The following is a 27351-nucleotide window of genomic DNA, read 5'->3' as shown; positions in this document are numbered from 1 at the left end:
AAAGCGCAAAGCGATAAGATCCGACTAATCTGACCAGCGATTAGCAGGCAAGAAAACGTATTACCTTGCCTCTTAAGTACTCGATTTATGTACTGGGCTTCCAATAACCAAAAGAAGGGTTTTATTTTAGATTAAAAACTTTATTCAATGGAAAATAATCAATTAGTCTAGACATGAACTACGATACTAAGTCTTACTGGCTAGATACCCGGTTGAAGCTGCCACCGTAACTAACCTAGTCTGGGCTGCAGTTATCTCGAGATGTTGCATAAGAAACGTGTTTATAATGCATTAAGTGTCCATTAAGTGTTCTATAAATACGGTGATCTGATGGGCTGTTGTAACCTAGGAGTGGGTTGCTATTGCACAGGAGCTGGAGAGTCTCTGGAATCTCTAAGAGTATCTAGTGGAGTATCGCTTAGTAGAGGCCGGATGGCAGATCCGTGACCTTTGACATGGACCCCTGGGTGTGGGATCGAGTGCGGAGGGCTGGACCCTGAATCTGTCCACCGCTGGAATTGGCGAAGCCAGAGTGATCGTGCATCCTCATCGCCAGGTTACTGGTGAAGTATATCTGCTGATTGCTGCGTGACTTCTCCCGTCCGATGGCTGCTTCGTTGAGGGCTTCCGGATGCGCTGAGGCGAAGACCGCCTCCAGACGCTCCACGTTCTTGGTGACTCTTCTGGCCTGCAGGGCAGCCGAGATGTCTGGCTTGGGATACTTCTGAGGTGTGTTCATGCCGGTCATGAAGAAGACCCCGTTAAATTGCTGGGCTGGCGGAGTTGGAGGCGGTGGTGCCGGGGCTTTGACCTTCACCGGGTGATGAGGAATCGGCACGGGCGCCGCATCCTGGACACTTTTCCGCAGGGCCTGCATTGTGGGATCGTGTTCGTCATGCCGCGCATTCATGATCACGTCCAGCAACTCCCGATTTGTGCTCGCATTGTACGCCGTGGCCGTGGCATTCGCCTCTGGCATGTCCGGCGTGGGTGATTCCATTTGGTAGGCGGCCGGCTGATCCGTCTCTGGAGCATCGTAGTCCACTTCATCGAAAAAGCCCTGCATGGCCGCTAGTCGCTCAGCGGCGTCGGGATCTGCTGGTTGGTGTAGAACCATTCCATAGTCGGATCCCTCCTGATCGGAGCAATCGGTGCGGGGCACCAGATGTGCCAAGGACCGAGATTTTCTGGGAGGCTGTGGTACTATGTTAACCGGCACAATGTCCTTCTCGACCGGACGATGGTGCCGCATCTTTGGCCGGGTTACACTGCTCGTCTGGCTGCTGATCTGCTTTTCGGCCTCACTTACAATGTTGTCCAGCTCCTCGATGACATCCTCAATGGTTGCGGCATCGTCCTCATCCTCCTCGACAACCTTTCGCGATGGCTTCGCCTTGGAGGGAAGGACCAGAATGGGCACTGGACTCAGGGATGCACCCGTCTCCGAACTGCTGATACCCTCGTCCTCGTGTTCCGAACTGTTCTGCTTGTTTTTCTTGGGTGGTGGTACCTGCCGAGGAAGGGCCACTGGCTGATGCGAGGATTCTACGGGCTTGAACTTAGACTGCTGTTGCGTGCCCTGCAGCCGGAAGATCTCACGTTGCAATTCGGCACATCGCTCTTGGAGTCGGCGCTCCATGGACGTCAGCACGGCCTTCTCCTCGTGCAGAATCTGAACCCTTCGCTCCAGAATCACCATTTGGCTGCGCACCCGCTCCGCATCCCTTGCCCGGGTTATCATCTGGTCCACGTCGATATGGAGTTCGTTGAAGCGCTTCACCTCGATCTTCAGAGCATCCAACCAGGGCGAAGAGGAGGAGATGGTACGAGCCAAGGTGCTGGCATCTAATCCCGCCTGGAAGAGCTCAGCCTGGATGTACAGACGCTGCTGAATGCTTACGGCGCTCTCAATGAACGTGTTGAGAAATCTAGGGAAGATTAAAAAAGTTCAGTAATCTCTTAAACTGATAACAAATGATTCCCTTACTTAACACCCGCGCACTGCAGTTCGCCCGAACCACCGCCGCTGTTCAGGATGCCGACCAGCAAACGGAAGCGAACTGGCTCACTGCATCTTAATCTCAAAGTGGACATGGCATCCGATACCGCTGTGTGTCCTGCCGAGGCTATCTTCTGACCACCACTGCCGCTTCCGAAGGGCTGGCGATCGCAGGCGGAGGCGAGCAACTGGAGCGCCAGGATTCGAGCTCGGATGCCCTGACCCGTGGCCGAGGAAGCCAGTGGCATGAGACCCACGGGTGTGTTTCCCAAACGGGCTATGGCATCCAGAGATCGCGAACAACAGATGCTCAGACATTGCCTGGATGGGATTAAAAGATTAGTCACTTTTGCAAGAGCACTTTGAGAGTTGGAAACTCACAGGCAAGACAGTTCGTCCAGCAGAGCGCGGCGCTGATAGCTTTGGGGATTCCTGGTCATGGCCAAGGAACTGGAGGCTCCTGGCATTGGAGCAGGCGCATTGCTGGCCTGGGCCATTTGAATGGCGCGCAGGACTTCTAGCAAGTGGCTTATTCCATCCGCAGGAGTGCCCACAAACTCCTGAACGAAGCTGGAAGGGAAATCGTAAGCAAAAGATCGCCGAAAGGGTTAAATTGATCTTACCTGGGAAAGGACACCCGCAGATCAGCTCGTAACTTGGTCAACAAATCCGTAATGGAGCCAAACTGACGCAGGGACATCTCTCTATCGTTCTCTGGTGGAGCAGGAATGGGAGATCTGTTGGATATAACAAAATGAATGAAATATGTCAGGAACATGCGCTTCAGTCCTTACTTGTACTCCGAGTGCTTGGCTGGCAGAGTGGCCGATCTGGAGGCCTCTTCTTTTGGACTCGGACCCGTGCAGACATCATATATGGATAGCTTTTTGGCCGATCCACTGGCCTTGATGAACTTCCTCAGCGAATGCACGTAGTCCTCGGGATTGTAGACGGGCGGACGCTGGTTTTCCTGTGTGCAGAGAACATGTGTGGTGACCACTTGGATATGCTGTGGGTAAGCTACCCCCACTCACCTTGCTGTAAACTGGGGCCTGAGGCCAACTCTGTTCGGAGCCGCCGATCTTGTAGGAGGCCAGGGATCCATTCAGGCTGCTGGCTCCGCACTTGTTCGTGCCCGAGCTGTTGGATCCGCCTGCTTTCTGCGGGGGCACCGGACCACTTTGACCCTGGCCGGCCATCTCGCACACACTGGGAGCCATCTCGAGGTGGAGCTGTCCCGCCTGTCCCGGGTGACGGGGTTGCGGATGGTGTCGCTGCAGTGTCGAGCTGTCGCTGCGTTAATTGGAAGGGGAAAACCAATCGGGTGGAGTCAATTAATGTACGTGCTTGACATGGGAGAACTTGAATTTGCATATTTAAAAAGTGGTTGTGAGGTTGGGAGTTGGGAGCTGGTAGTCGCCGTCGCAGTTGGAGTCGGAGTCGATGGAGCTTGGGTCGCCACCACGTAACGCACCGGAAAAACAAGCCGTTAAGTTTATTGAACATTTTGAGCCGAGGCTTATCTGCATGCAGTTGGACTTGGGGCTGAGGTGGTACTGTGGTTTCGTGCTGTCTGGACAGGTGCCTTCGCAGATATCCGCTGTCAACGACACCCAGATCGACACCCAGGCTCGCAAGTGGGCTGCGGGCCTGTTTCCTAGCCACTAAGCGATCCGACCGACTCGAGTTTTGATCTGCGACAGTCGCTGATTTGTTTTCGATTTTTGCCTTCGATGCGTGAACAAAATAATGTGAAAATTAGCATTTTAATATGCTAGAAATAAAGACACTTTCACTAGCCAGCTAAAACAGATGCGACCATCTTGGCTTGCAGTTCCCCCTCTCGAGGCCCGGGTACCGTTAAACCACAATGAGGGGTTAACGGTTCACATGTGGCTATGCAAATCGCATATGCCATTGTGTTCGGGTGGTTATGACGTGCCACTCAGGTGGGTTACCTCAGCCGGTATCAATCAGCCCATCAGTCACGTACCGCCGATGCCCAGTTATGCCGGGGAGTGGGTCCAATATGATTCTTTCGTCAGGTGCGCCTGTGCCCCTCACGCAGCCCCTCAATGCAGCTCCCAATCGGAGGCTACAGAAACGACTGATTGACTGGGGCATCTAGCCGTGTGGATGAGGTTCCCACAGCAGCTCAGACAAAAACACTTCGATCAATGTCAGCAGCCACTGGCCGCAGACAGGAGAAACTCAAAACTGAACGGCAGCTGCGAACCGTGTTGAAAGATCACTCAAAACAGAAACCAGGAGGCGGGGTTCGGGCTCTGAAATCTGCATAAATCAATTTGTGAGACAGAAATTGAAAACTGCTCCACAAAACTGGAATTGATAAGCCGTGAAATGGCGCCCCGGGCTAATGGCTTCGGAGAGTGCTCTCCATTAGCCGCAATAGATGTCCAACCGATTGTGTTTGGTCCCGCGATGGTCCCGAGTAACCTTGTTGAAGAACTCGGGCAGGGTCATGGATTGAGAGTATATCATGGCATTGGACACTAAAGATATGATTGCTTTGCTTTGCGACTGTTTAAAAAAGGTTTAAATGTCTTGAAAGTGGGTTTCGGTCGGTTCATAGACTATGCAATTAGCTTGTACTCTTTGTGATTTTATTTGTGGTCGAAGTCAGTTTAGAAGCACTCATCGATGGACGGCAACCATCCGCTGCAGTAGTGCCAGACGGCCCAGGCGGACCATCCCTGCTGACTGAGGACCTTCTGGGCGCAACGGACGGAGTTGGTGATGTCGTCGGTCAAGAGGGCATTGCAGCTCAATCCGCACTCGTTGTAGGAGAAGCGTCCGTCGGCCTGGCACCAGTACAGATCGTTGATCTGGAAGATTCCGTAGTCGTTGGAGCCATCGGAGTTGGCAGGTCCCACCACCCAGGTGCGGTAGTCACTCTCGTGCTGGGCAATGCAGGTCCACTTGTCCAGCTGGTCGCGGGGAACACCCAGATTGGCCATCTCACGGGCCAGGGAGCACCGATCGAGGGTGCGACCTGCCAGGGCAGAGGCGGCAATGGCCAGAAGCACCAGAGCAAAGAAAGCCTTCATGTTGATGGGGTTAAACAAAACTTTTTGGCTTGCTAGGCCTTCTGACTTGGCTATTTATGCAAAGCCGAACACCCACTTGTCGCCTGCTTATCAGCCGTTTAGCTGGAAACACTTAAAGATAGCAATATAATTAAGGTAGGCTGATTTAAATATTTCATTGAGGAGCAAAACAACTTTATCAGCAGAACGGGTACATCGCTGGGCTCCATCTCAAAGAATACAAAAGAACCCTGCTGCAGGTGCTGCTGCTGCATAGTTTTAGGCTGCCCAGGCCAAATGGGGTTCACAGAGCTTTGGACTGATTAGGCACTATCAAGTGCAGACTGAATGCCAGGTGCTCACCTCGTTTCGTCATCGTTTGGATTGTGTCTGAAGTTCATTGAATGTAGGAGAAAGGTAGAGGCCTCGACGCGCCTTCAAGCTGATTAGCATAATTGCTGTTATATCAACAATGGCGCTGAATTGGCTGGCTGAATTGGCTTAGAAGGGGCTGGCCCATTGAGCTGCCAAGAGCCCATTGAGTTCGAGTAGCCGAAAAAGATAGAGCTCCGGGGCCGCCCAAGTGGTAATCCAGATGATTAATCACACTTTCGGCCGGCCATAAAACCAGACCACGACCGGGGGCTAATAGCTGCAGTCAAGTGGAGCTGTTTCGCCATGAAACCACTGCGAAGTCGGACATTAAACTTGGGCCGTGCAACAGACGGGATGGGAATTCGTCTGGGCCAGAGAAAGAGCTGCTGGCACAGCCACAACCGTAGTCATGCAGCGCAGTTTGCACTGTTCGAATAGCTCGAATGCCGCACAATGAATAACGTTGAATAATTAGCCCCCACATGCAACCCCACCCAAGTTGCGTGAGCAGGGACCCACCGCGGAATGGCCAAGACAATGCAATGCCTACTGTATTAGAGATAAATATTCCGAATAGCTGATGGAAGACAGACCTCAGCCGACTTCAACCGAATGGATTGAATCTTACGCACAAAGCTGAGATACGCTTCACTTCGACGTATTCAATGCGTGGATTGTCCGCTCGAGAGTGAAGGAACCACCATATCAGGTGGCTAAACACTTCCGTATTTTTGGGGGTACTCAAAGTGACGTACTCGATTTGAACCATAGTAGGAGTGATTTCTAGTTGCTAAAATGGTAAACAAATGATAGGGTAACCTATAGATAAGAACTTAAGAAGCACATGGATTTGTAGTTGGTGGAAGTTTAATTCAACGAAAGAGTGAATTCAACTACCGACATTGTATGGGAAAGCCACCTTATTTGCACCCTAATGATGGGTAAACAGTACTGATTGCTGATTCTACCATGTTGACTCAACTGCGACCACTTGAATGCTCTTCGTGGCTATAAATATTTCGCGACTGCTCATCGAAATATCAGTGAATTCAGTAAGATGAAAGCTTTCCTTGTGATTTGCGCCCTGGCTCTGGCGGCAGTCGCCACCCAGGCCCGAACGATGGATAGGTGTTCCCTGGCCAGGGCGATGTCCAAGCTGGGCGTTCCCCGGGACCAGCTGGCCAAGTGGACCTGCATCGCCCAGCACGAGAGTTCCTTCCGCACCGGCGTCGTTGGGCCGGCCAACTCCAATGGATCCAACGACTACGGCATCTTCCAGATCAACAACAAGTACTGGTGCAAGCCGGCCGACGGTCGCTTCTCCTACAACGAGTGCGGATTGAGTTGCAACGCCCTCCTGACCGACGACATCACCAACTCCGTGAGGTGCGCCCAGAAGATCCAGCGCCAGCAGGGATGGACGGCTTGGTCCACCTGGAAGTACTGCAGCGGATCCCTGCCCTCGATCAACAGTTGTTTCTAGTCCCCCCCCCCCCCCACACTCATAGTAAATGAAAGTTGTTCCCAAGGGAAGATGAGAAGAAGAGTTGCTTGAAATACAAAAATGTATCTTCGAGATATTTTTGCCAAAGTATCTGTGAGCTGAAGACATCTTAATCGGATAAAGTCGAACAATTGCCAGTTAGTGTTATAAGTCATATAACTCCTCGTTGACTTTTTCGATGTTCATGCACTTTGAGACTCATATTTCTCGAGTGTAATTGGCTCGTGATGTTTCAGCAATTGCAAAACTGTCTCCGATGGAAATGGAAATAGGAGAGCCTTTTTGGCTCAACGAGCGGCGAAAAGTGAAATTTTATATAATGGCCCACACATAACAGAGTCATTATGACAGTTGGCCTGGCCAAAGCGACTGAGATCTATTAGACACTACGGCCGCAAAGCGGAGCGTCAGTCTTGACCAGTAGATGGCAAATGGCTGGTAAACAAGTTAATTTAATTTCCAGGCATAAAACAAATTACGTATGAAAAGTCGCCGTTATCGCGGCGTTTATCTATCATGCCCGCTGCGCTGAAAACTCATAGTCGCTCTGGCGGCGAGTGCCAACGGACTTTGGCTCGGATCGAAACAATTTCGATTCAATTGCATCTATGGCAGAGCGGGGACGTGGACACGATGTAGGTCTATGGGATTGCCATTTGCGGCTAATCGCCGGAGATCAACTTTGCCATTTGGGGCTCGCTTAGGCCTGGCCAGATGGCAAAAAATGGCAAAAGATGGCAAAAGGCAAAGACAAGTTGGAGCCAAAGCCCAGAGCCTAATGTGTTAATTTGTAGCGCTCTTCTCAAGGGTGTCGCTTGGACGACATTCCGCGGATTGGACACAGCACATTGGATACCCAGCTTTCGGCCTCTCGGCCTTCACCGCCACTCAGCCTTTCAGCCTCGGACTTTCCCAATCAAGGCGGGTTCTCCGCCAAACACCATTTCGACGGACAGCTCATGAGGCTAAGAAGATTCCGTGGAAATGGGAAAGTTTCTCTTCTCGCGCTGAGCCGACACCTCGCCAAATTGTTACACAAGCCTTGGCAAAACACACGGCAGACATGTGGCCAAGATCTGGAACCCAGTCTTTGGGATCGGATGTGGGCTTGCGTTGCCTTGTTGTGCGGCACTCGGGCGCTGACGATGATGCCAGAGATTAAGTCACCGCTGACAGCTCGAGAGGCGAAGTTCTCATGGCAGTGCCATTTCTTCTCGCCATTTGCATTTCGGTGCTGTGCCATTTGTCGCTGGCTGAAATTTACCCACACTCACCGAGAGATAAAACCATTAGGAGAATTTAGCAACCGACAGGCAGTCCCGGGAGAAATGTGGCCACTTTTCAGCTGTCAGAGATCTCTCCACGGAGATTCCTACCAGATTTCCCAGACCCGTCAGCTCCCTGAGCTACGATTCGAGATGCCATCGCCCATCGCCGACTTTTGTCATCTTTTTGATGGTACACTCCGAGAAAAATATAGGAAAATATTAGAATAATTGAAAGTACTTTCTGATAAATTTACATTTTTATCCTGCCTGAGCTAAGTACTTGTCTTCCATCTTCGCTCTTCTTTTTATTCAACTAATCAAAAATTGTAGTTTCAATTTGATATAAGTCCGATTTTGTTTTCAGTGTACTGTCATGCCTGACGGCTTCGCGCTTGACTCTAAATTAAAATGGTTTTCTTCGGTGGGTTTGTTTTTGGGAAAAGATTTTCCGAGGCTCATTACAGTTTTCACTGAGATTCGTTGGCCGCCAGGGGTTATGTATCAGCAGGCCCCAGCTGTCAAATAATATAATTAGGGTTTATGTTTCGTTGAAACTATATCGCAGTTCGTGGAGCTCGCCTTTTGACACAGTTGCGTTTTGGGGCTTTTGGGGGAAATGTTTATAATTTGTGCGCCGAGCTTGTGGCTGGTAATTGATGCCGAAAGTGGCTCAGACCTGGGACCGGGCCAAGTAGTGTCACTAGCGTCTAGCGTCGCAGTTGGCCTGCCATTGACAATGGAGCCCGAAGATCATGTTAACTTAACCGGGCGGAAAACAGTAATGCGATCATTCCGGGATTGAGCAAGTTCAGCCAGGGCCTGCGCATCCGCAGCGGACTCACCTCGTCCACGACGATCTCTCTCGTCACATGCCTGGTAACCAGATCCCGGCTTTCTCGACAGTCAGAACCAAGATACTAAGATCACTCAAGCGATCTCCGGCAGTCCCGTCCACACACTGTTGACTCCGCTAAGTGGAAAATTGAACTGCGACTACGTCGATGAGACTTTGGCTTCAGTGGCTTTCGGCCATATTCGATTCAGAGCCTCGAGGAACTCGTGCGCTGATAAAGGTGAACCCCCGACGGTTTTCAGAGATATCCGCTATCGGACCACGCGATTTGCACCATTTGTGGCATTGGTTCCATGTCCATGCCAAGTGGAAAATTGTCTGGAGATATGTCGGCTGGAGGGGCAGCATTGATAATTTAATTACGCACCTTATCGGAGTGCAAATCACATGAATTGTTAAATTCGACGGGCTTTCGAGAGTCCATTTCAAGATTTTGGCTCTTCACTATCTCATCTCAGATATGTAAGGGGATTTTTAAGGCCCTTTGCATTAACTTGTTGTTATATAGGTCCTGTATCTCCTTTGTGAATTGAATGCATACTAATTGCGCCACACAAAAGCAGCTCACACTTCCTTAAGATATTCGTTAAATTCTGACAGCTTTAGTTCTCCAGTAACCCGTTTCCCAAGCAACCCTCCTCCAGATTCCTTCTGTCTGTCATCTACGCTCCCCAGACCAATTAGATGGGCCACAAACCAAGTGTAAACCCCCTCCTCCTGCCATTGCGGTGAGTCGTTTCCAACGTCGTGTGGTTATCTGTGGACCATCATAACTTAACGCTAGAGTGACTTCCAGCAATTGTTTTAGCCTGACCCACGCAATGTCGCTCCAGAGGGCGGCGAACCTCAACCTCGGGGCAATTACCTATTACTTATGCACTTCCAGGCCGACTTGTGCTAATGTGCTCAGATTATAGGAAACACTGTTTACCAGGGGTCTTCTGGTGGGTACTGCTCCCCTTCCCCTTCCCCCTCTCCATACCCATACCCATTCCTTTCCTATCCAGCTATCCACCAGAGGAAACCAGGAATGGCATGAGTATAATTTTCCGGTCTTTGGTTTCCTGCTTTGTTTCAGCCTGTTCCCCAGGTGATCAATCCCACAACCCCGCCCGCCAGAGGGCCTTTGTCAGTGCGTTTCCACTCTACCACTTCCTTTGGCCGATCTCTGGGTGCCCGTTCCCGTTCTAAGAAGCTGGGATGTGGTGCCCAGCTGAAGTACGTTTATCACCGGAGTGAGAGACATGGCTACTTGTATAATTTATTGCCCACTGTGCTGGGCCACATTAAGAATTCATTGACCGGTTCAACCCAAAGTCATCGGCCTGTGGAAAGGCGAATGGAAGCGAAGGGAAGCTGGTGCTCTTTCTTCGATTTTCTCGCATTTAGAAAGCGTGTGGAGAAAGACCACAGCCAAAGAATCTCGCAGCCATTGGAAAAGTTTAGAACTGTTAGCTTATAAAGACGAAGAAATATCTGAAAATGTAATGATCTAATATATCACCAGCCAGAGAGTAATGTGTGTGGTAATCTTAAGGAACATGTCGAGTCTCCAGATTAGATCGATGTTAGGAGAAACCAAATTCCCATGTCTTAATATATCATTGTCTTTGGGAATGGAGATTCAAAAATATAGAAGGCCAGAAGAAAGCGTCTAATCCTGATAAAATCAGTTCGTACAACGCGATATATCTTTTAATATATACCATATTCAAAATGTCATCTAATTTATAATAATCGGGGATTTTTCTGCAGATCTTCTTTGCTGATATATTTAAGGGTTATAATTGCTATATATGCTATCGAAGATTTAAAAAGGTTCTTCTTGTAACAAGAGTCATTAAGTTTTTAATGGCTGGCTATTTCAATCCAATGGTCTCAGTTTCTACTTGTTTGTATCTGATTTGAAATGAAGATGAATTAAGGATGAATAGATATGTTTATCTTACTATTTTCACTTTCTCTCAGCTGAAAATCCGAATTACACCCCAAGGCACTGAGATTCCAATCGATAAAAATTGCAAAACGTGTGCACAATTTTTGTTTCGTGGACACCTTGGGCTATTAGTAATTTCTATAAGCGATACAACATTATTGTTTTTGAAGCTTTGTATTTGACTTTTGAAGTACAAAAGACGGAAGTTTGGCTTTGGCACTCCTTACATTAAATTTCAAAGTGTCATAGTCGCGTTCTGCACTCAAGAGACACCAGTTTTTCTGGTTTTGGACGTACATAGTTGAGAAGACAAGTCCAAGCTCAATGGAATTATAATGAATATGCTTAGGTGAGGTTATTTTTGACTTTGACCCGCTGACAGTCGGCGCTTCGAGTTTACTTTCTTTTGGTGAAGAGTTGCGAACAGCAACTAGCTAATTTTATGGACAACCGATGCTTTTATCTTTGTTTGTTTTAAAAATGTTTATTTTTGTCGCATATATTAATGCCTTTTTTGCCGAAGAGACGCTTTCAAGTTGATTAGCGAATTCCAATAATATTCTATTCAGAAACTTAGAAAGTGATCTGCTCTTGCAAAATTTGACACATTCATCAATAGTTAAGTTCATTTCTGCGTATCTTTTGGTGTAAAGGAACACACGGTGAAATTAGTATTTCAATTTCACCGTGTGTTCCTTTACACCAAAATTTGTATTTTGAATAAGCAACGATATAGAAAGACTAAGGATGAATAGTTTTTTGAGCTAAATTTTTATTCAGGGTCGAAATGGGTTTAGAAGCAGTCATCGATGGACGGCAACCATCCGCTGCAGTAGTGCCAGGTGGACCAGGCAGTCCATCCCTGCTGGCTGAGGACCTTCTGGGCACAACGGACGGAGTGGGTGATGTCGTCGGTCAGGAGGGCGTTGCAGCTGAGACCGCACTCGTTGTAGGAGAAGCGACCGCTGGGAGGAGCGCACCAGTAGTAGTCGTTGATCTGGAAGATTCCGTAGTCGTTGGAGCCGTTGTAGTTCTCGGGACCCACAACTCCGGTGCGGTAGGAGGACTCGTGCTCGGCAATGCAGGCCCACTTGTTCAGCTGGTCGCGGGGAACGCCCAGGTTGGACATCTCGCGGGCCAGGGAGCAACGGTCCATGGTGCGCCCAAGAGCGGGAGCGGCCAGAGCCAGGGCAACCAGAACGATGAAGGCCTTCATTTTGACTTGAATACCACAGTAAACTGATGAAGAGGTCCTCGCAATGGACCCCTTATATACCCTGAATCAGCACCTTATTAGGGAGAACGTATAAGTACTCAACCGTGATAAGGTGAGCACCATATTGCGGCTGTCAATCGCCCCTTCATTAGCCATGAAAATTCAGCGATAAGGACCTAGGGGTAGCGATTGGTTCCAAATCAGATACGTTACGCAGCCTTATCAGCGAAGTTTGTTTACAGATTTCTTTAACGTTGGCCATTTTTAGTTCGAGTGACTGCGATTACTTTAAATGGGATGGAAAGCCGTTTTAAGAGCGGAAGAACAGCTATGGCGGCTTCTTGTACCATCTTTGAAGATTCTCGGCCATTATCCTAACAGTTCCCAAAAGTTCTCAAAGTTCGGCTGACAATTAGCGACAAAATGTATGGAAATGAGGTTTAATTGGCCTGGGTCGATTGTCAGATCCACAGGCACAAAGTTCCAAAGAGAACTCATGCATATGCAATGAGGTCTGGTCTGGTCGTCAGAAAATTCTTCTTGGTCAGAACTGTTAGCTGACACACTTCGGGGATAGAAAAGTCATTAGTTATACAGCGGCGATTCAATAAATCAGCAAAAAGTAAAAGTGATAAGCAGCATTCTCCGCCGACAAAAGAATATACAACTCATCTCGCCGATGAGCGCTCCACTCGCTCACCAACTAGCGCATTCATTTATGAATTCATCTATAATTCATGGGACTCTAAGAAGGTCACGCTGGCAAACTGGAGAGCTCCAACCACCTGAAACGACTTTGTCTTGGGGCCTCCCTTCCCCCTTCTCCCCCCTTCCTACCTTCCAAAAATCTCGCAACTGGCATCTTTCGAATGCCTCCACAGAAGCCTTTTGTCATTTGTCTTTGCTGTTAGCCACACGCGAAAGGTTAACAACTTTCTTGGCATTGCACAAATCAGTGGAAATCTGGGCCCCAACCTGCCCCCACCAGAGGCGCCTGGTTTTAGGCCCACTGGTAACCCCCAGGAGTACCGCTAAGAGCCCCTCCCCGCGGACGCGAATGGGGTTAATGTAACAGCCCGCAGTTTGCATACTTGTGGTCGGGTCGTTAGTCAGAGTCTGACTCGAAGACAGACTCGGTACTTGAGTCCGACCAACTCCATCCACTCCATCCGCTTCATCCACCGAGAAAGCAATGTGCAGCCAGGTTGTTGTGACTGTTGATGATGTGTGGTAGCCTTGGGGTCTTTGAAGAGCCAGTGGCTCGGCGATTGAACGCACGCCCGTTACAAGAGATGAACCAGCCCGCACCAAATAGAGTTCTTTCAGCCCGCACTCTCCGTCCAGATACAGCTCACTCAGGTGCACCAAAGTGGAGCTTCTGCCCACCAACGACTCGTAATTGCCCACTCCAAAAGCTAGCGGAGATGCTAACAAGGTTAATGGCTCGAAGAGCCAACGTTTAAGCCAGAAAATTAATACCACTTGCTTTAAAAACCCAAGGGTCTTTCTGGCTGGGATGGGGCTAATCTACTTTTTAGCTACGTCTATGCTCGTGAATCTTCAGGGAGCGGCTTGGAACCATTTGGTAGGTGCTGATAAGCGATGTAGATTGATGAGCTTGCGCCTGGCCATTTGCAATAGCCAGTTATTTACTGTCTCGTGTGCACTTGCGATAATAAAAGTAGCTAAAGACTTCGGGGCGCACTTGAGATAATAACATTGTGAAGATCTACCAGTTAAGATAATACCGCCCTATAAAAGTACGGCCCACGCTCCCTTCCGACATCAGTTTCAATTTGAATCATGAAGGCTTTCATCGTTCTGGTTGCCCTGGCCTGTGCCGCCCCAGCTTTCGCTCGCACCATGGACCGTTGCTCCCTGGCCCGCGAGATGTCCAACCTGGGCGTTCCCCGCGACCAGCTGAACAAGTGGGCCTGCATTGCCGAGCACGAGTCCTCCTACCGCACCGGAGTTGTGGGTCCCGAGAACTACAACGGCTCCAACGACTACGGAATCTTCCAGATCAACGACTACTACTGGTGCGCTCCTCCCAGCGGTCGCTTCTCCTACAACGAGTGCGGTCTCAGCTGCAACGCCCTCCTGACCGACGACATCACCCACTCCGTCCGTTGCGCCCAGAAGGTCCTCAGCCAGCAGGGATGGTCCGCTTGGTCCACCTGGCACTACTGCAGCGGATGGTTGCCGTCCATCGATGACTGCTTCTAAGCCGATATTGAACCCGAATAAAACGATTGCATAAAACTAAATCCTGTCTTAACATGGTTGGGCATCTTAAACTTAAAGCCTCTTTCAATTCGGCCACATCTTTCTCTACAACTATTCCGAATAATATCATAGATTTCTGGAGTTGTATTTACTGCGTTCGGAATTCGCTTCGCCGATTTGCAACAAAGGCGAGTTAAGAGCTTAATTCCTTTGTTTTGACCAGCTTTCTCCTAATTTTGATATCTTCCAAGCCACAATTGTGCCCTAGGGCTGTAAGCTTCGAATTCGTTTGATAGTCGCCTATCGTGAGCTCGATTTCGAGGAGGCCCTAGGCTCAAAAATCAGTATAATCGTTATGACATTATTTTTTATTCGCCGGACTTGAAGTTCTTTCGCATTGGAGACGGAAGTTTGCATTATGTGCTGGTGGTGTTTGCATATTTAAATTTGGAGTCATTGAGCTACCAGTTTGACTGGTTCGGGCCTCAAGTCGAAGCTGATTGGACTTATAATGAATTTGTCTGCGTTGGCATATTATTTGGCTTTGACCCGCTGTCATTTTTAGCTGTCTGTCAGGCGAAGCATTAAGTTTACTTTCTATTGGCGAAAATATATATATTTTATGCTGGCTGTGCCAAGTTTCTAGCTTCGCACTGATATTTATGGCTTTATCACTCAGATAAGCCAATTTAAATTAAGCATATTCTGTTCATCAGATTGGAAAGTGTTTCGAACAATCGCAGCAATTAAGTGAAGCCATAAAGGCCAGTAGACTATAAAAGTGAAACCCAATTTGGTTCACTTGAAGAATGCAGCAAGTGATCTAATTTGATTAGCCAAATTAAGATGTCGAGCATTTTACCCTAAATGCAGTTTTGACTACAAATATGGAATGGATTCAGAAACAGCAGATTTCATTTTATGCAATCGTTTTAATCGGGGTCAAAATCAGTTTAGAAGCAGTCATCGATGGACGGCAACCATCCGCTGCAGTAGTGCCAGGTGGACCAGGCGGACCATCCCTGCTGGCTGAGGACCTTCTGGGCGCAACGGACGGAGTGGGTGATGTCGTCGGTCAGGAGGGCGTTGCAGCTCAGGCCACATTCGTTGTAGGAGAAGCGACCGCTGGGAGGAGCGCACCAGTAGTAGTCGTTGATCTGGAAGATTCCGTAGTCGTTGGAGCCGTTGTAGTTCTCGGGACCCACCACTCCGGTGCGGTAGGAGGACTCGTGCTCGGCAATGCAAGCCCACTTGTTCAGCTGGTCGCGGGGAACGCCCAGGTTGGACATCTCGCGGGCCAGGGAGCAACGGTCCATGGTGCGAGCGAAAGCTGGGGCGGCACAGGCCAGGGCAACCAGAACGATGAAAGCCTTCATGATTCAAATTGAAACTGATGTGGGATCCCTGTGGACAGTGCGCTTTTATAGCCGGAAAATTATCGAGCGGAAGTGTTATCTGTGGAGTATTTTCACAGTATTGATGGGTGCGGGTAATCTGGACGTGTCGCAAAGAATCGCTTGGTAATCGGACCATATTGATAATTCCATTGATAATTCGAGTGGAGTATTTGATAATATGAATGAAGTCTTACGGAAATTAGACGGTGAACCCCCTCGCAGTTGTTTTGACGTCTTCCAATTTTCAAGTCCACCTGCTCTGAATGGATGCAAATTGGTGGCAGCAGCTTTGGTGATACGGAGGACTGTTTGTCTGGCCAATTGCCCTTTTGATCTCAGATCTCAATTATGGCCCTTCAGCCTCTCGGCTCGGTGGTCCATTGGCTTCAATTAGTCTGGGTCTAACAAAGGCCCGGGGCTCAGGGCCCCTCCGTGCCATTATTGCCCCAGTGCGGTTACCCAATACCAATCCCAGTGCCGAGCAGGCAATTGCTTCATTTGTCAGGGCCCGTCAAGGTGTCCAACATCTGGTGATGGACTGACTAATGTGGCTGTGATGCAGTTTTGAAAGAAGGAAGTCTAAGTCCATAAGGAGGTGGCAAAAAGAATGGCTTTGCCACCGCAAAATCGCGTGAAGAAAGAAATTTCTTTTCGGGTACGGCTGAAAGTAAGTTGGCCACTCGCTGGGTTGCGTGTAGCCATTAGCCACCTACTCGTACTCCTCCCTTTGGACTCCAGACCGTGGCCAATGCATAAGCTGTTTAACAATTGTTAAATCAGACCGGAACAGATTTTTCTGTAGTGCGGCACACAGTCGCTTTTTCATTTTTCAGTTTGGGCCCGAGTATGACTGTTATTTATTTATTTATTTACAATCTGGTTTCTTTTGTGGGCTCTTCTTTGTCTTCTCGCATCTGGACAAAGTGGCATTGTTACTCGGATTGGGGCTGCTCCGGAGACTTTGAAGTCTCGTGCCGCTGCCAATTCAATTTTCACTTCAATTTCCATGAGTACAGTTAAACGTAATTTGTTTTCATACTTTTATAACGCACACGCACCAGTCTTAACGACTTTTATGCCCCCTCTTCTTTGGGTTCTTTTCTCGGAACGCTCGAGAGTTTCTATCCCAGTTGCTGCTGGTGTGGGCGTCACAGTTCAATGTCAGAACTGCCCACACGGGGATTTACATACACATCTAGATTTGGGCAGCAGTTAAAAGAAAGTCGGAGCCCATTAGCATGCGCATAAGGCAGAAAGAGCGGCAAGAGCAGATCCCATCTGGATCTTGACCAAGTGGGTCTTCCGAGCGAGTGGCTAACGAAAGCCTGACCCTCTGGCTTAGTTGGGTGAAAACTGGCTTACCTATTTCGCCAATCCCCTCTGGGCGCCTCTGTTCCTGCTCCGAAATCCAGGTACGAGTACAGCGAATTGACACGATTCCGAATTGGGCCACAGCAGAACGTTCTCAAATTCGATGGCTAGCATCCACTACCACTCCAGCCGCACTGCACTTTGCGTCGTCATCGGGCAGAGGCATAAATCGAGGAGATTAGCGCGGAGCAAGAACCACTCTTATTATTATGGTAGATGCTGCAATAGGCCAGTTGGGGCCAGTTCTAGCCGGGTCCAGTACTCGTTTTACCGTTAGCAGCAGAATGCACTCCACTCGCGATGCTGTTAGCCGAGAAGAGCCGCGCGGGGTGGGGGAAGACAGTTGGCTGGGCTGGGGACCGGGGCCAATAGCGCACTTTTCTATCCAATCAAACTCGTTTCTTCCGAGAATACACAATAGGAAAATTCATATCGCGTAATCGTCAGTGACACTCAACGTTCAGGAGCTATTGCAGATGGGAATGGAAGTTCACTACCGCTTGGGATCGCCAGGACCCACTGTGGCTGCTCGTCGATCTGTCGATTGAACTTGGCTAGACCTCTGGAACATCTAGCTAAGCCATCGCTCGCCTAATTGCCAACCAAAGCCGAGATTCACGTACGCACTTGCGATCTACACGTCCGCCTCGAACAAAAGTCACGCACCAACTAATCCGAAGTTGAAACTTGGCCTGAACCCAAGACAGGCTTCAAGCCGAAGTGCTAGCCGAAGAAGAGATCGTGCAGAGAGCGAGAGCGCGAACGAGAGCGCGTGCTCCCTCGTCTGTTGTATAAGACCAACTTTATAAGACTTTCGAGCTGGCGAGCAACGGTAGCAACTGCACACCTCTGAATTAATGAAGACTGTCAGGCGCCCGAGGGAATCTTCGATTCTCAGAGCACGACCACAAACTGTGATTAGTTACAAGAATGTGGAAATGCCCCATGCCCCATTAGAAATGAGCCTCATTTCGCTAATTCGGAGTGGCTCTACCAAGGAATCGAAATCGCAGTTAAGAAGAGTGGTTGAAAGCATCCATCATAATAGGTTTATGTTCCCGGGGCATATAAGTTCAATATTTCGGTAACGTAAAATCATCGATATTTCAATTCTTCGGGTTATGTTTTAAGTGAAGTGGGGAAAAAGTAAAAGCACTTGTACTAGTACTAAGGGGAAATGAATTACCCAATTTGGACAAACTAGCCAAGTTAACCTATGTAAGCTACTAACAGAACTATAATTCAAAGAGGATATGCTGGCGTTATGCAATCATTTTATTGAGGGTCGAAATCGGTTTAGAAGCAGTCATCGATGGACGGCAACCATCCGCTGCAGTAGTGCCAGGTGGACCAGGCAGTCCATCCCTGCTGGCTGAGGACCTTCTGGGCGCAACGGACGGAGTGGGTGATGTCGTCGGTCAGGAGGGCGTTGCAGCTCAGGCCACATTCGTTGTAGGAGAAGCGACCGCTAGGAGGAGCGCACCAGTAGTAGTCGTTGATCTGGAAGATTCCGTAGTCGTTGGAGCCGTTGTAGTTCTCGGGACCCACCACTCCGGTGCGGTAGGAGGACTCGTGCTCGGCAATGCAGGCCCACTTGTTCAGCTGGTCGCGGGGAACGCCCAAGTTGGACATCTCGCGGGCCAGGGAGCAACGGTCCATGGTGCGAGCGAAAGCTGGGGCGGCACAGGCCAGGGCAACCAGAACGATGAAAGCCTTCATGTTTGCAGTGTTCAGAAACTGATGTCCATGGAGGGAAGGCATCGCGATTTTATAGCCGAGTCCTCCGCTGATAGGGAGTTATCGCACACACGCGTACTGATACGAACTCCATTTTGGGCGCACCGATTGATAATTCAGATTTAGCTGAGTTGCGAGAGGGTTCGAATGCCGGGTATTTTAAGCAAACAGATTTGCTAAACAAATTGACAGATGCGTAATAAATACAAGCTTTCGCCGATACTCAAGTGGAATCACTATCAGTCTAGTTTTTTTGTAGTGGGCACACCACTTATCACTATCACTTTCACTATGTATCAAATTCCAGAACTATATTAAGGGGCACATAAGTATGAAAGAAATGCTGGAATGTCCATGAATTTAAATTCTCATTCCAATATTTCAAAATTTAGTGACAACGAAAAAGATGTCTCCAATTGGCTCATATAAGACAAATAAACTTTCAGCCTGAATTCAAGCAACGTTTTTCTTTGAACTTGGTTGCTAAGAATTGCGTTCAGCCCAAAAGTATGCAATGCATCTCCCACCAACCTCTGACAAAAGCTGCCTGCTACGTGGCTAAGGGGTTTGAATAGTCTGTGGTTCTGCTCACCTGTCAACCATCGACTTTCCCGCCTCGAACATGGAATCAAGGGAAAAGTCGTCGCCAATTGAGCTGTAGACATTGGTCTGGGTTCCCGTGGTTTCCACATCGCAGTAGCTGCAGCTGCAGCACGAGTACTGGGAGCAGAACGATGAGGCGTCCAAGTCGGTGATGCCAATGGAGCATTCCTCATCCAGAACCCGCTGCTGGAGTTCAATATCCACGGGCGCCTCTTTTTGGGGGGAATTTCCTCTAGCCGAACGACTGCTTGAAGAATTAACAAAATAAATTTAGTTAGCAATTCTTGCAAGCCAGTGTCGTAGCACTCTGAAATCTTCTAATTGGAACAAATGAAGTCTTACCTCTTGGTGCGTGAGTCCATCGTGTCCATGACCACGTTCCAGGTGCGGTGAATCAAGTAGAGCAGAAAGAGCACCCTCGACGTCTCTCCATTGTGCGGCGTTGCGTTGTTGGATGCATTCTGGCCAGCTCCCAAGCAACTGCTCGAGCCCAGTCGCTCCTGGGTGCTGCAATTCTGGGGGCTCTGGTGGGGATCACTGTGGTGCGGATGGCGGGCGGGCAGGGTCTTCGATCGGTACTCGTTCTGCAGACAGTACTCCCTCTTGTGCTGCTGATATCGGCGGCGGGTATTGAACCTGGAGTTACCCTCGCCGGCGGCTCCCTCTCCGGCCCCATCCGCGCCTCTACTGGATGCAATGCGGTTGCCCATCTTACAATGTTGCGGATTGGCGGCTGTCAAACATTGCCTAATGTGACATGGACACGGACAACATATGTTAGTTGGAAGTCTGCCTGGATGCGAATACGAGTTCGAGTATCGGAGCTGACACAGTTCTCGCAACCAGTTTGCCACTGGCCGGCGAGGAAAAAAGTGAAGTGGCCATCGGAATTGGGTCACCAACGAGTTCTTTTGGGGTCGTCCCAGAACAAATGCCTGTAGATGGCTCTTCGGCTGGCTTTGCAATTATGATAAACTATACATCCCATCCAGTCATTGGCGAAATGATGGATTGCATGGACCAGTTTGGACATGATCCTGGACAACCAGAGTGCTCCTCTGCGAGGCGTGGATGCTGTCATTTCGTGGTACATCTAATGGCACGCTATCTATCATTCGAAAGAATCCAGGCCAGCCAATCTGCACCTCATTAGCTGGCCATACATCAAATTGGCGCCCTTGCGCGATTTGTTTGCCCATCACTTGCGGCTTGACCCGAGTAACACCCGAATTGAACTATATTCTGGCTAGATGGAAACCACATACACACCACACACTCTTATCTGATGCGGCCCACTGACGTAGCAAACGTGACCGCTAAATGACAAAACTCGATCGCGGACCCAACCACGGGCACTATCAGTGGACACCAACCGAAAGAGGGCTGGACTTATCAGTGGGGTACAGTGAAAGGTGCTCTGCGTGGACCGCACTACCCATTCCTACCACAAACAGATCTTCTTAATTGGCCACCAACCAATTCGTTTGAAAACATTTGGTTGGGCTTTATTTATGGGCCAGTTGGGGACGACAACTTTCTTGGCGGTTTCTATAGACAGAGAATATGTAAATGAGAGCCATCAAATGGAGCAGCAACCAGTTATTTTAGGGTCCGAGCCCTATAGAACCTTTACGGGCAGCGAAAGTGACAACGAAGTGGAAAGTTTTCTGGCGATCATGGAAAAGTTCGTGCCTCACATTGACTTAGGTCGTTAAACGGAGGCGCTACTGTAGCGAATTAGCCGCACCGTAAATACGCCTTCCTGACATGCGCATTAAGCGTGAGAGCTGATGGATCGCTCCACCTCCCAGCAGGAACCATAAGAACTCGATCTCGACTCTAATTAAACTAAATGCGGCACAAGAGTTTATCTTATCGGCGGATGCACCCTGTACCGGCCGGCCGTACCAGCAATGTTAACTATAGGGCAAACCGGGAGCCGAGCACTCAACTTTAAAAAACGAGACCCCATCTGGTTTCAGCAGACAGTCGTGTTTGCAACGATCCAGCGAGCGGTAGGTAGCCACTGCGCGGCTAGAATACTTGGGCTAGAGAAAGGAATCCAAACCTGAATCGGAACGAGGCCAGAATCGCAATAAGGAGCAAAGTAACTAGGACACACCTCCAGCCAAAATGAGCCAGAACCAACTCAGTACGGAGCAACTGCTCTTCGAGGAGAAGCCGCTGTACGTGCCCCCATTGTCGGAGCTACAGAACGGTGAGTCTAGTTGGATTTCCCAGCGATCCCACAGATAACAATACGTGCCATGTGCAAATGACCTTCAGCAGAACGGTGCCGAACTTTCCACAGCCGGTTTTCGGTGGGTTCTGCGCTCTGTGATTTTTGTTTTGTGCTTGCTGTTTTCATTGAGCAAATCCCAAACAGAAACAGAAACATATGATTGGCGGCGGAGCTTTTGCTCAGCTTTTGCCATATCTCGTCTAGATGGAGGTCGAGATAAAGCTCTAACGGTTACCCTCCCTCCCCCACAGTTATACAGGGTGCCCTGGCGGCCAACTTCGCCAATGTGGATGTCAGTGTGGGTCCTTGTCCGGATCTGAAGGCCAAGCAGTTCGGCCTGGTGGAGAGTGGACTGGGCGGCAAGCCCACGCTGCTGGAGGCGGGAGGCCCGCCCTTCCTGCTGCCCCTCGTGCAGCGAGATAAGCTGTACAACATCGCCGAGATCACGCGGAAGATCCAGGGCCCCGGCACGGTGTTCGCCGTTGGCGCCGGAGCGGGACCATGGCCCATCCGGGGCTCCAACTGCGAGGGCATCTTCAACTTGTCCGTGAACGAGAAGGATGAGCTCACGAACGGCAGCTACACGGCCACTGTGAGGGGAGAGCAGGAGGAGTGCGTCCTGGAGAAGATACCCCACACAGAGCCCAGGTGCGCCCTGCTTCTCAACCTCTTCCTCAGCCAGGGCAAGCCCGGCCAGGTACTGAAAATCACCGCCAAGCAGCGCACTGGCGAACAGAACTTCATCGAGTGCATCCGCAAGGGCCTGGAGAACCACTACGGTGACAAGGTGGTGGGTCTCGGAGGCATCTTCCTGATCAAGAAGGGCGCTGCCCACCAGCACGTGATGCGCGACTTCAGCAAGACGCCCATCCACAGCGACGAGGAGGTGAACGAGTGGCTCAAGTTCTACGAGATGCCCGCCCAGCTGAACGCCGTGGGCACGCTGGTGACCAAGGAGCACGACCTGGACCTCCGCCTGCAGCACTTTCACTCCTTCTCCTTCAGCAACTGGGGCGGCCACTACCACTACGACACCACGCCGGACATCGTGGAGTACGAGGCCTACCTGAACGTGGCCGAGCGGGTGGTGCGGGTGGACAAGCCCGTGGCCACTCACAAGGTGGGACGCGACTAGATCTTATCTGCCGTATCTAGGTGTAGCCGACTTTTCCATTGCCCTAACCCCCAATAAATAATAGTAAATAAACAAAACATAAGCTCGAAAACAGAAACAGTCGTTTTATCTCCGCAAATCCCTGTCGGGCATACCAAATACTAAAATAGCTTATCAGCTGGCCAACCAAATTTACAAAATCTAAAATTACTTTAGCTACACTTCTGTCTCTATGTTAGTACTTTATTATTTTGGAAACAGGTCATTATAGAAACTCAAACCAGAAAACCACATACTTATATAAATTGGAAGCCCTGTATCAGTAGAACATTATCATGACAGTCGTTCGAATATCACACATTTTAACCAGACGATGGTGCTTCGGTCAGTCGCTAGTTTACCTCCAGCAAGGAAAGTCCCTGAACCCGTACCGAAATATTTGCAGAGATACCATGAACGGGAGTCACCTTCAAACGGATCAGCTGCTCTTCGAGGAGGGGCCACTCCATGTGCCGCCCCTCTCGGAACTGAAAAGAGGTGAGTACTCCCGCGTGGAATCGCTGATAAAAATAGTTCTCAGCTAACGGATACGTCAGATAAAGCTTTCCACCTGCTCTCCAGTCATACAGGGTGCTCTGGATGAGAACTTTCGGACCGTAGATGTAAGTGTGGTAGCTTGTCCGGATTTAAGGGACTCCCAGTTTGGCCTTGTGGAGAGTGGACTGAGTGGAAAGGCCACTCTCCTGGAAGCAGGAGGCCCACCCTATTTGCGGCCTTTGGTGCAGCGAGATAAGCTCTACAATCTGAAGGAGATCACCCGGCGGGCCCAAGGAGCAGGAAAGATCTTTGCAGTTGGACCCGGAGCAGGTCCCTGGCCCATTCGCCACTCCAATTGCGAGGGCATCTTCAATTTCTCGCTAAACGAAGAGGATGAACTCACCCAAGGAAGCTACACGGCCACTGTGAGGGGAGCGAATGAGGACTGTGTTCTCGAAAGGATTCCCGAAACCGAACCCCGTGCTGCTCTGATCTTAAACCTCTTCCTCAGCGAGGGAAAACCTGGTGAAGTGCTCCGAATTTCCGCAAAACAGCGAACTGGAGGGGAAAACTTTGTGGAATGCATTCGCAAGGGTCTGGAGCGGCACTACGGAGACCAGGTGGTGGGCTTGGGAGGAATCTTTGTGGTCAGGAGGGGCTGTGTCCACCAGCACGTAATGCGGGATTTCAGCAAGACGCCCATCCACACCCAGGAACAGATCCAAAACTGGTTGAAGTTTTACGAAATGCCCGCCCAGCTCAACGCAGTGGGCACCTTGGTGACCAAGGACATGGGACTGGACCTCCGCCTGCAGCACTTCCACTCGTTTTCCTTTGCCAACTGGGGAGGCCACTACCACTACGACACCACGCCGGACACAGTGGAGTACGAGGCCTATCTGAACGTGGCCGAAAGAGTGATCCGGGTGGACAGACCCGTGACGACCGATCAGTTGGGCAGAGACTGATTCATCTATCTGCTCATCGTTCCTGCCGAAAATAAACGTCTTCGAGAAAATGGTTTCGGTTTCTGTCTGCTCTCCTCAGATTACCAAAGTGCGGCTCATGGCTCGTTGGTGCCGCATCATTTGTGGAACAGGCCCCCGAGGGCATGGGGTTTATGTAATTGCCAAAAATTAGAGCTGCCGAGCCGCTTTCTTCGAGATGCAAATCGATGGCTAAATGATCTGTATAGTCAGCTGGCCGGATAGCACCTGCGATGGCAGGCTGGGATGGGTGTTCTGGAGCTTCATGCTTGGCCTAATGAGAGCCGCGATACGGACGTCTAGCTAAGCAGGCCGTAAATAATGCCCCAAACATGCAGCAATCTGTGTTTTTCTCTTTGCACCGCTGGCCATTAATTCTTTAATAACTTTGATCCATGCAGAGCACACAGCGAATGCATTGGCGAATTCAGCCAGTAAAGCGATCCTATGGATTTCCCAACTGGCCGGCCGGGAGTGCTGAACCAAAACAACCCGTTTGTTGTGACAGTTACAAATCGCAGGGAAGGCATGATAGATGGACGCACAGAACTTGGACAGACAGACAGACAGACTTACCCACTCACGGCGGGGGACTCTCCCTAAAAATCCTATTGTTCGTTCTTCCGCGGCTCTGCTTAACGGGTCTCCAATATTTGCATTTATTTATTCACTATTCCAGATTCTGATACCTTTTTATGAAAGTAGCACCACTCTGGGCCGCGACGAGCTCACAAGCAAACACCGAACTTCCATCGATTCGATTTGATCCAATTTAATCTACCAAACAGCGCGGTGAAATGCAAATGCGATTTCTTCGTCCCACGAAAAAGAAAATCTCTTTTTGTTATTGTTGCCGTTGTGGTTGTGGCATTGGTTGTTGTTGTAACCGTTTTTGTGGCTCGGGCATACTCGGTTTATTCATATTTTAAACACACCATTAGCACTTTTTATTAGCTGCCTCGCTTTGATTTACTCCACTCCACCGATCTTCACTTTGCCAGCTCGACGACTTCGGCTTCGCGTCTGGCTTTTGGCTATAGTTTCGGTTTTGGCCTGGCTTTAACTGGCTCTAAGCCGCGTCTGGTCGGCTGAAACGCGAGTTGCAGACTGAATGAAGTCCGCGATCAGATGGCTCGACTGCCGCTGCTGGTCGGAGTGGCTTTCCACATGGAGCTGCTGCTCTTCAGGCGCGTAGATAGCGAACTTGTTTGGGGGATTTCCACGAGCTGCGGTTCTATCCATTCATGCACTCCGAGAATCGGTAGCCCTTGGATAAGATGTCACTTTCCAAAAGCTTCTGATGCTCAAGGTAAATTAATAAAGGCAGTGAGCAAACTAACTTGAATTAAATAAGTATTGATAAAAAAAAGAATAATAGCATACGTATTCGATAGTTAGTAGAAATATAACATAGTACTTTTATAATTTACGATATAGAGAATTCAAAAATGTACTTTATTAATCAGAATCTTCATTTTTTTTATTACTGACTGATGTAGAGACTTCTTAGAGCATCGCCAATCCCCTCTAGATATCGAATCGGTTTGACAAGTCTATTGCCGCCACTGGCAGCTCAGGAAAATCAGGTTGGCTTTTCGGCTGGTCTGTTTTACAAGCGTTTTTAAATTGAAATTGTCGTTTAATCTCTAATTGGCCACATTTGCGATAGAGTTAAGAGGCCGGGCACGTCGACAAGTGCATCAAGCGAGTGCCGCGCGATTTTCCCAACCCCGAAACCAGTTCCCACACCGAACCCAGCCAAAGTCGCTGCCAAGGCTACTCCGGGTATCCATTTCCATTAAAAGCGACACGAATTAGTTAGTCTTAGTCGCTGCTCCTGTTGGAGCACTTTGCCCAAAGGCAGATCCGACCAGGCCCACCGCCACAACCCGTTCGCTGAACCACCTCCGAAGAAAGTGGCCCAAAGCTGCTGGCCGGCTTCGCGTAAATTGCATAATGATTGATGCCCCAAGGCTAACTGATGTATCGCCATTTTAATGGCTCGGCCATCTATTCTCCACTCCCTGGGCGTTTTCATTAATGTGCGATTGTTTCTTTTTCCGGCGTAGATCCGCATTGGTAAATGTGCGGTGAAACAAAACTAATGCCAAATCCGAATGGGAACTTCTGGGCCATCATTCAAAACGAGTCATCACAAGTTAATCTTAAAACTTAACTGCAATTGGCCATTGCCTTCATATAGCCGATTAGTATTATCTTGTCTTGTCACGTAATTTTATGCAAATCACCAATTCATTACCCGCGATAAATAAACTGACATGTTTCATGTGTGAAGTAATTTACTTTAAAAACTATAAGCTATCTTTTAGGCTGCCAAATATTATCTACCATCATTTCGGGATTCTATCAACTTGCTATAACTTGAGCTTAAGTGCATACTTTTGGGTGAGTTCGACAATACCATATTATAAAAATATAGCAACATTTTTCAAAGGGTTATATTCTCTTACTGATAAAACTCACCTCTCCTTCTTGAGCACCCAATAATCCAGTATAGTTTGATTATTAGGTTCTTTATATATTTCTTTTGTATACATATACAGTATATATTCGCCTGCGTGTACACAACTTTAAAGGTTTACACATCTTAAACTGGGCTTTAATTGAGAATACTTCAAAACGTACCAGCTGGTGTTCGATATTGTTGAGTCTCTGGTAACTGAAAGATTGGCATAACTAAACTAAGGTGACACGAAGATCGCTACATTACTTTGGCCTCGCTCTATTTTGTGCATTGCCAGGGTAAGGATGTGGTCACAGGAGGGTCTGGATATCTATAACCAATCCAAATGACTTCCGATACAAAATTGGGCTCTTCAAGGTGTTCTCCAGGGAGTTCAACTCATCGTGGTTGTGCTTCTGTCCATGTGGAATGTACTCGAGTTTAAAGGGTATTCCTATAGGAAGGGGGCAACTATT

General features: G+C 49.1%; 9 protein-coding genes across 12 annotated transcripts; 4 read left to right on the top strand and 5 right to left on the bottom strand.

Moving 5' to 3' along the window:
• Positions 1 to 119: 119 nt before the first annotated feature.
• On the bottom strand, positions 120 to 25505 carry LOC117139193. Of its 4 annotated transcripts, none has more exons than XM_033301363.1 (9): positions 24988 to 25505; positions 19875 to 20279; positions 19522 to 19779; positions 3034 to 3292; positions 2794 to 2969; positions 2623 to 2736; positions 2381 to 2569; positions 1988 to 2320; positions 120 to 1928 (listed from the first exon to the last, which is right to left on the bottom strand). In XM_033301363.1, exons 2-9 carry the CDS (start codon positions 20240 to 20242, stop codon positions 419 to 421), a joined length of 3207 nt encoding a protein of 1068 aa, XP_033157254.1. In that variant the 5' UTR covers positions 20243 to 20279; positions 24988 to 25505; the 3' UTR covers positions 120 to 418. The 4 variants fall into 4 exon arrangements, with proteins under 4 accessions (XP_033157254.1, XP_033157256.1, XP_033157257.1 ...); XM_033301365.1 differs by having other exon boundaries at positions 19522 to 19776; XM_033301364.1 differs by having other exon boundaries at positions 419 to 1928; positions 25101 to 25505.
• LOC117139203 (lysozyme S) lies at positions 4602 to 5814 on the bottom strand. Its single transcript, XM_033301375.1, has one exon. It carries the CDS (start codon positions 5065 to 5067, stop codon positions 4645 to 4647), a length of 423 nt encoding a protein of 140 aa, XP_033157266.1. The 5' UTR covers positions 5068 to 5814; the 3' UTR covers positions 4602 to 4644.
• LOC117139198 (lysozyme P) lies at positions 6479 to 7015 on the top strand. Its single transcript, XM_033301371.1, has one exon. It carries the CDS (start codon positions 6479 to 6481, stop codon positions 6902 to 6904), a length of 426 nt encoding a protein of 141 aa, XP_033157262.1. The 3' UTR covers positions 6905 to 7015.
• Positions 11731 to 12220, bottom strand: LOC117139202 (lysozyme B). Its single transcript, XM_033301374.1, has one exon. The coding sequence runs from the start codon at positions 12196 to 12198 to the stop codon at positions 11776 to 11778; it is 423 nt and encodes a 140-aa protein (XP_033157265.1). The 5' UTR covers positions 12199 to 12220; the 3' UTR covers positions 11731 to 11775.
• Positions 13990 to 14465, top strand: LOC117139199 (lysozyme A/C). Its single transcript, XM_033301372.1, has one exon. It carries the CDS (start codon positions 14002 to 14004, stop codon positions 14422 to 14424), a length of 423 nt encoding a protein of 140 aa, XP_033157263.1. The 5' UTR covers positions 13990 to 14001; the 3' UTR covers positions 14425 to 14465.
• LOC117139201 (lysozyme A/C) lies at positions 15318 to 15822 on the bottom strand. The gene has a single exon (XM_033301373.1). The coding sequence runs from the start codon at positions 15798 to 15800 to the stop codon at positions 15378 to 15380; it is 423 nt and encodes a 140-aa protein (XP_033157264.1). The 5' UTR covers positions 15801 to 15822; the 3' UTR covers positions 15318 to 15377.
• Positions 18447 to 18929, bottom strand: LOC117139197 (lysozyme A/C-like). Its single transcript, XM_033301370.1, has one exon. The coding sequence runs from the start codon at positions 18909 to 18911 to the stop codon at positions 18489 to 18491; it is 423 nt and encodes a 140-aa protein (XP_033157261.1). The 5' UTR covers positions 18912 to 18929; the 3' UTR covers positions 18447 to 18488.
• LOC117139195 (ester hydrolase C11orf54 homolog) lies at positions 21508 to 23006 on the top strand. The gene is made up of 2 exons (XM_033301367.1): positions 21508 to 21750; positions 22026 to 23006. Exons 1-2 carry the CDS (start codon positions 21666 to 21668, stop codon positions 22907 to 22909), a joined length of 969 nt encoding a protein of 322 aa, XP_033157258.1. The 5' UTR covers positions 21508 to 21665; the 3' UTR covers positions 22910 to 23006.
• LOC117139196 (ester hydrolase C11orf54 homolog) lies at positions 23341 to 24393 on the top strand. The gene is made up of 2 exons (XM_033301369.1): positions 23341 to 23425; positions 23510 to 24393. Exons 1-2 carry the CDS (start codon positions 23341 to 23343, stop codon positions 24391 to 24393), a joined length of 969 nt encoding a protein of 322 aa, XP_033157260.1.
• Positions 25506 to 27351: the final 1846 nt, after the last annotated feature.

Source organism: Drosophila mauritiana, chromosome 3L (genome assembly GCF_004382145.1).
Source record: "Drosophila mauritiana strain mau12 chromosome 3L, ASM438214v1, whole genome shotgun sequence".
Taxonomy (NCBI): domain Eukaryota; kingdom Metazoa; phylum Arthropoda; class Insecta; order Diptera; family Drosophilidae; genus Drosophila; species Drosophila mauritiana.
The sequence above is the reverse complement of the archived record's forward strand: the minus strand, read 5'-3'. Positions and strand labels throughout refer to the sequence as shown.

Bases quoted from the DNA above. Each gene is read 5' to 3' on its own strand.
- LOC117139201 (XM_033301373.1), bottom strand. From the start codon at position 15,800: ATGAAGGCTTTCATCGTTCTGGTTGCCCTGGCCTGTGCCGCCCCAGCT.
- LOC117139197 (XM_033301370.1), bottom strand. From the start codon at position 18,911: ATGAAGGCTTTCATCGTTCTGGTTGCCCTGGCCTGTGCCGCCCCAGCT.
- LOC117139193 (XM_033301363.1), bottom strand. From the start codon at position 20,242: ATGGGCAACCGCATTGCATCCAGTAGAGGCGCGGATGGGGCCGGAGAG. The intron at 2,321-2,380 runs GTGAGTTTCCAA...AATCCCATCCAG, and splicing joins CTGGACGAACTGTCTTGCCT to GCAATGTCTGAGCATCTGTT. The intron at 1,929-1,987 runs GTAAGGGAATCA...AATCTTCCCTAG, and splicing joins CTGCAGTGCGCGGGTGTTAA to ATTTCTCAACACGTTCATTG.
- LOC117139198 (XM_033301371.1), top strand. From the start codon at position 6,479: ATGAAAGCTTTCCTTGTGATTTGCGCCCTGGCTCTGGCGGCAGTCGCC.
- LOC117139196 (XM_033301369.1), top strand. From the start codon at position 23,341: ATGAACGGGAGTCACCTTCAAACGGATCAGCTGCTCTTCGAGGAGGGG. The intron at 23,426-23,509 runs GTGAGTACTCCC...CCTGCTCTCCAG, and splicing joins CCTCTCGGAACTGAAAAGAG to TCATACAGGGTGCTCTGGAT.
- LOC117139202 (XM_033301374.1), bottom strand. From the start codon at position 12,198: ATGAAGGCCTTCATCGTTCTGGTTGCCCTGGCTCTGGCCGCTCCCGCT.
- LOC117139195 (XM_033301367.1), top strand. From the start codon at position 21,666: ATGAGCCAGAACCAACTCAGTACGGAGCAACTGCTCTTCGAGGAGAAG. The intron at 21,751-22,025 runs GTGAGTCTAGTT...CCTCCCCCACAG, and splicing joins ATTGTCGGAGCTACAGAACG to TTATACAGGGTGCCCTGGCG.
- LOC117139203 (XM_033301375.1), bottom strand. From the start codon at position 5,067: ATGAAGGCTTTCTTTGCTCTGGTGCTTCTGGCCATTGCCGCCTCTGCC.
- LOC117139199 (XM_033301372.1), top strand. From the start codon at position 14,002: ATGAAGGCTTTCATCGTTCTGGTTGCCCTGGCCTGTGCCGCCCCAGCT.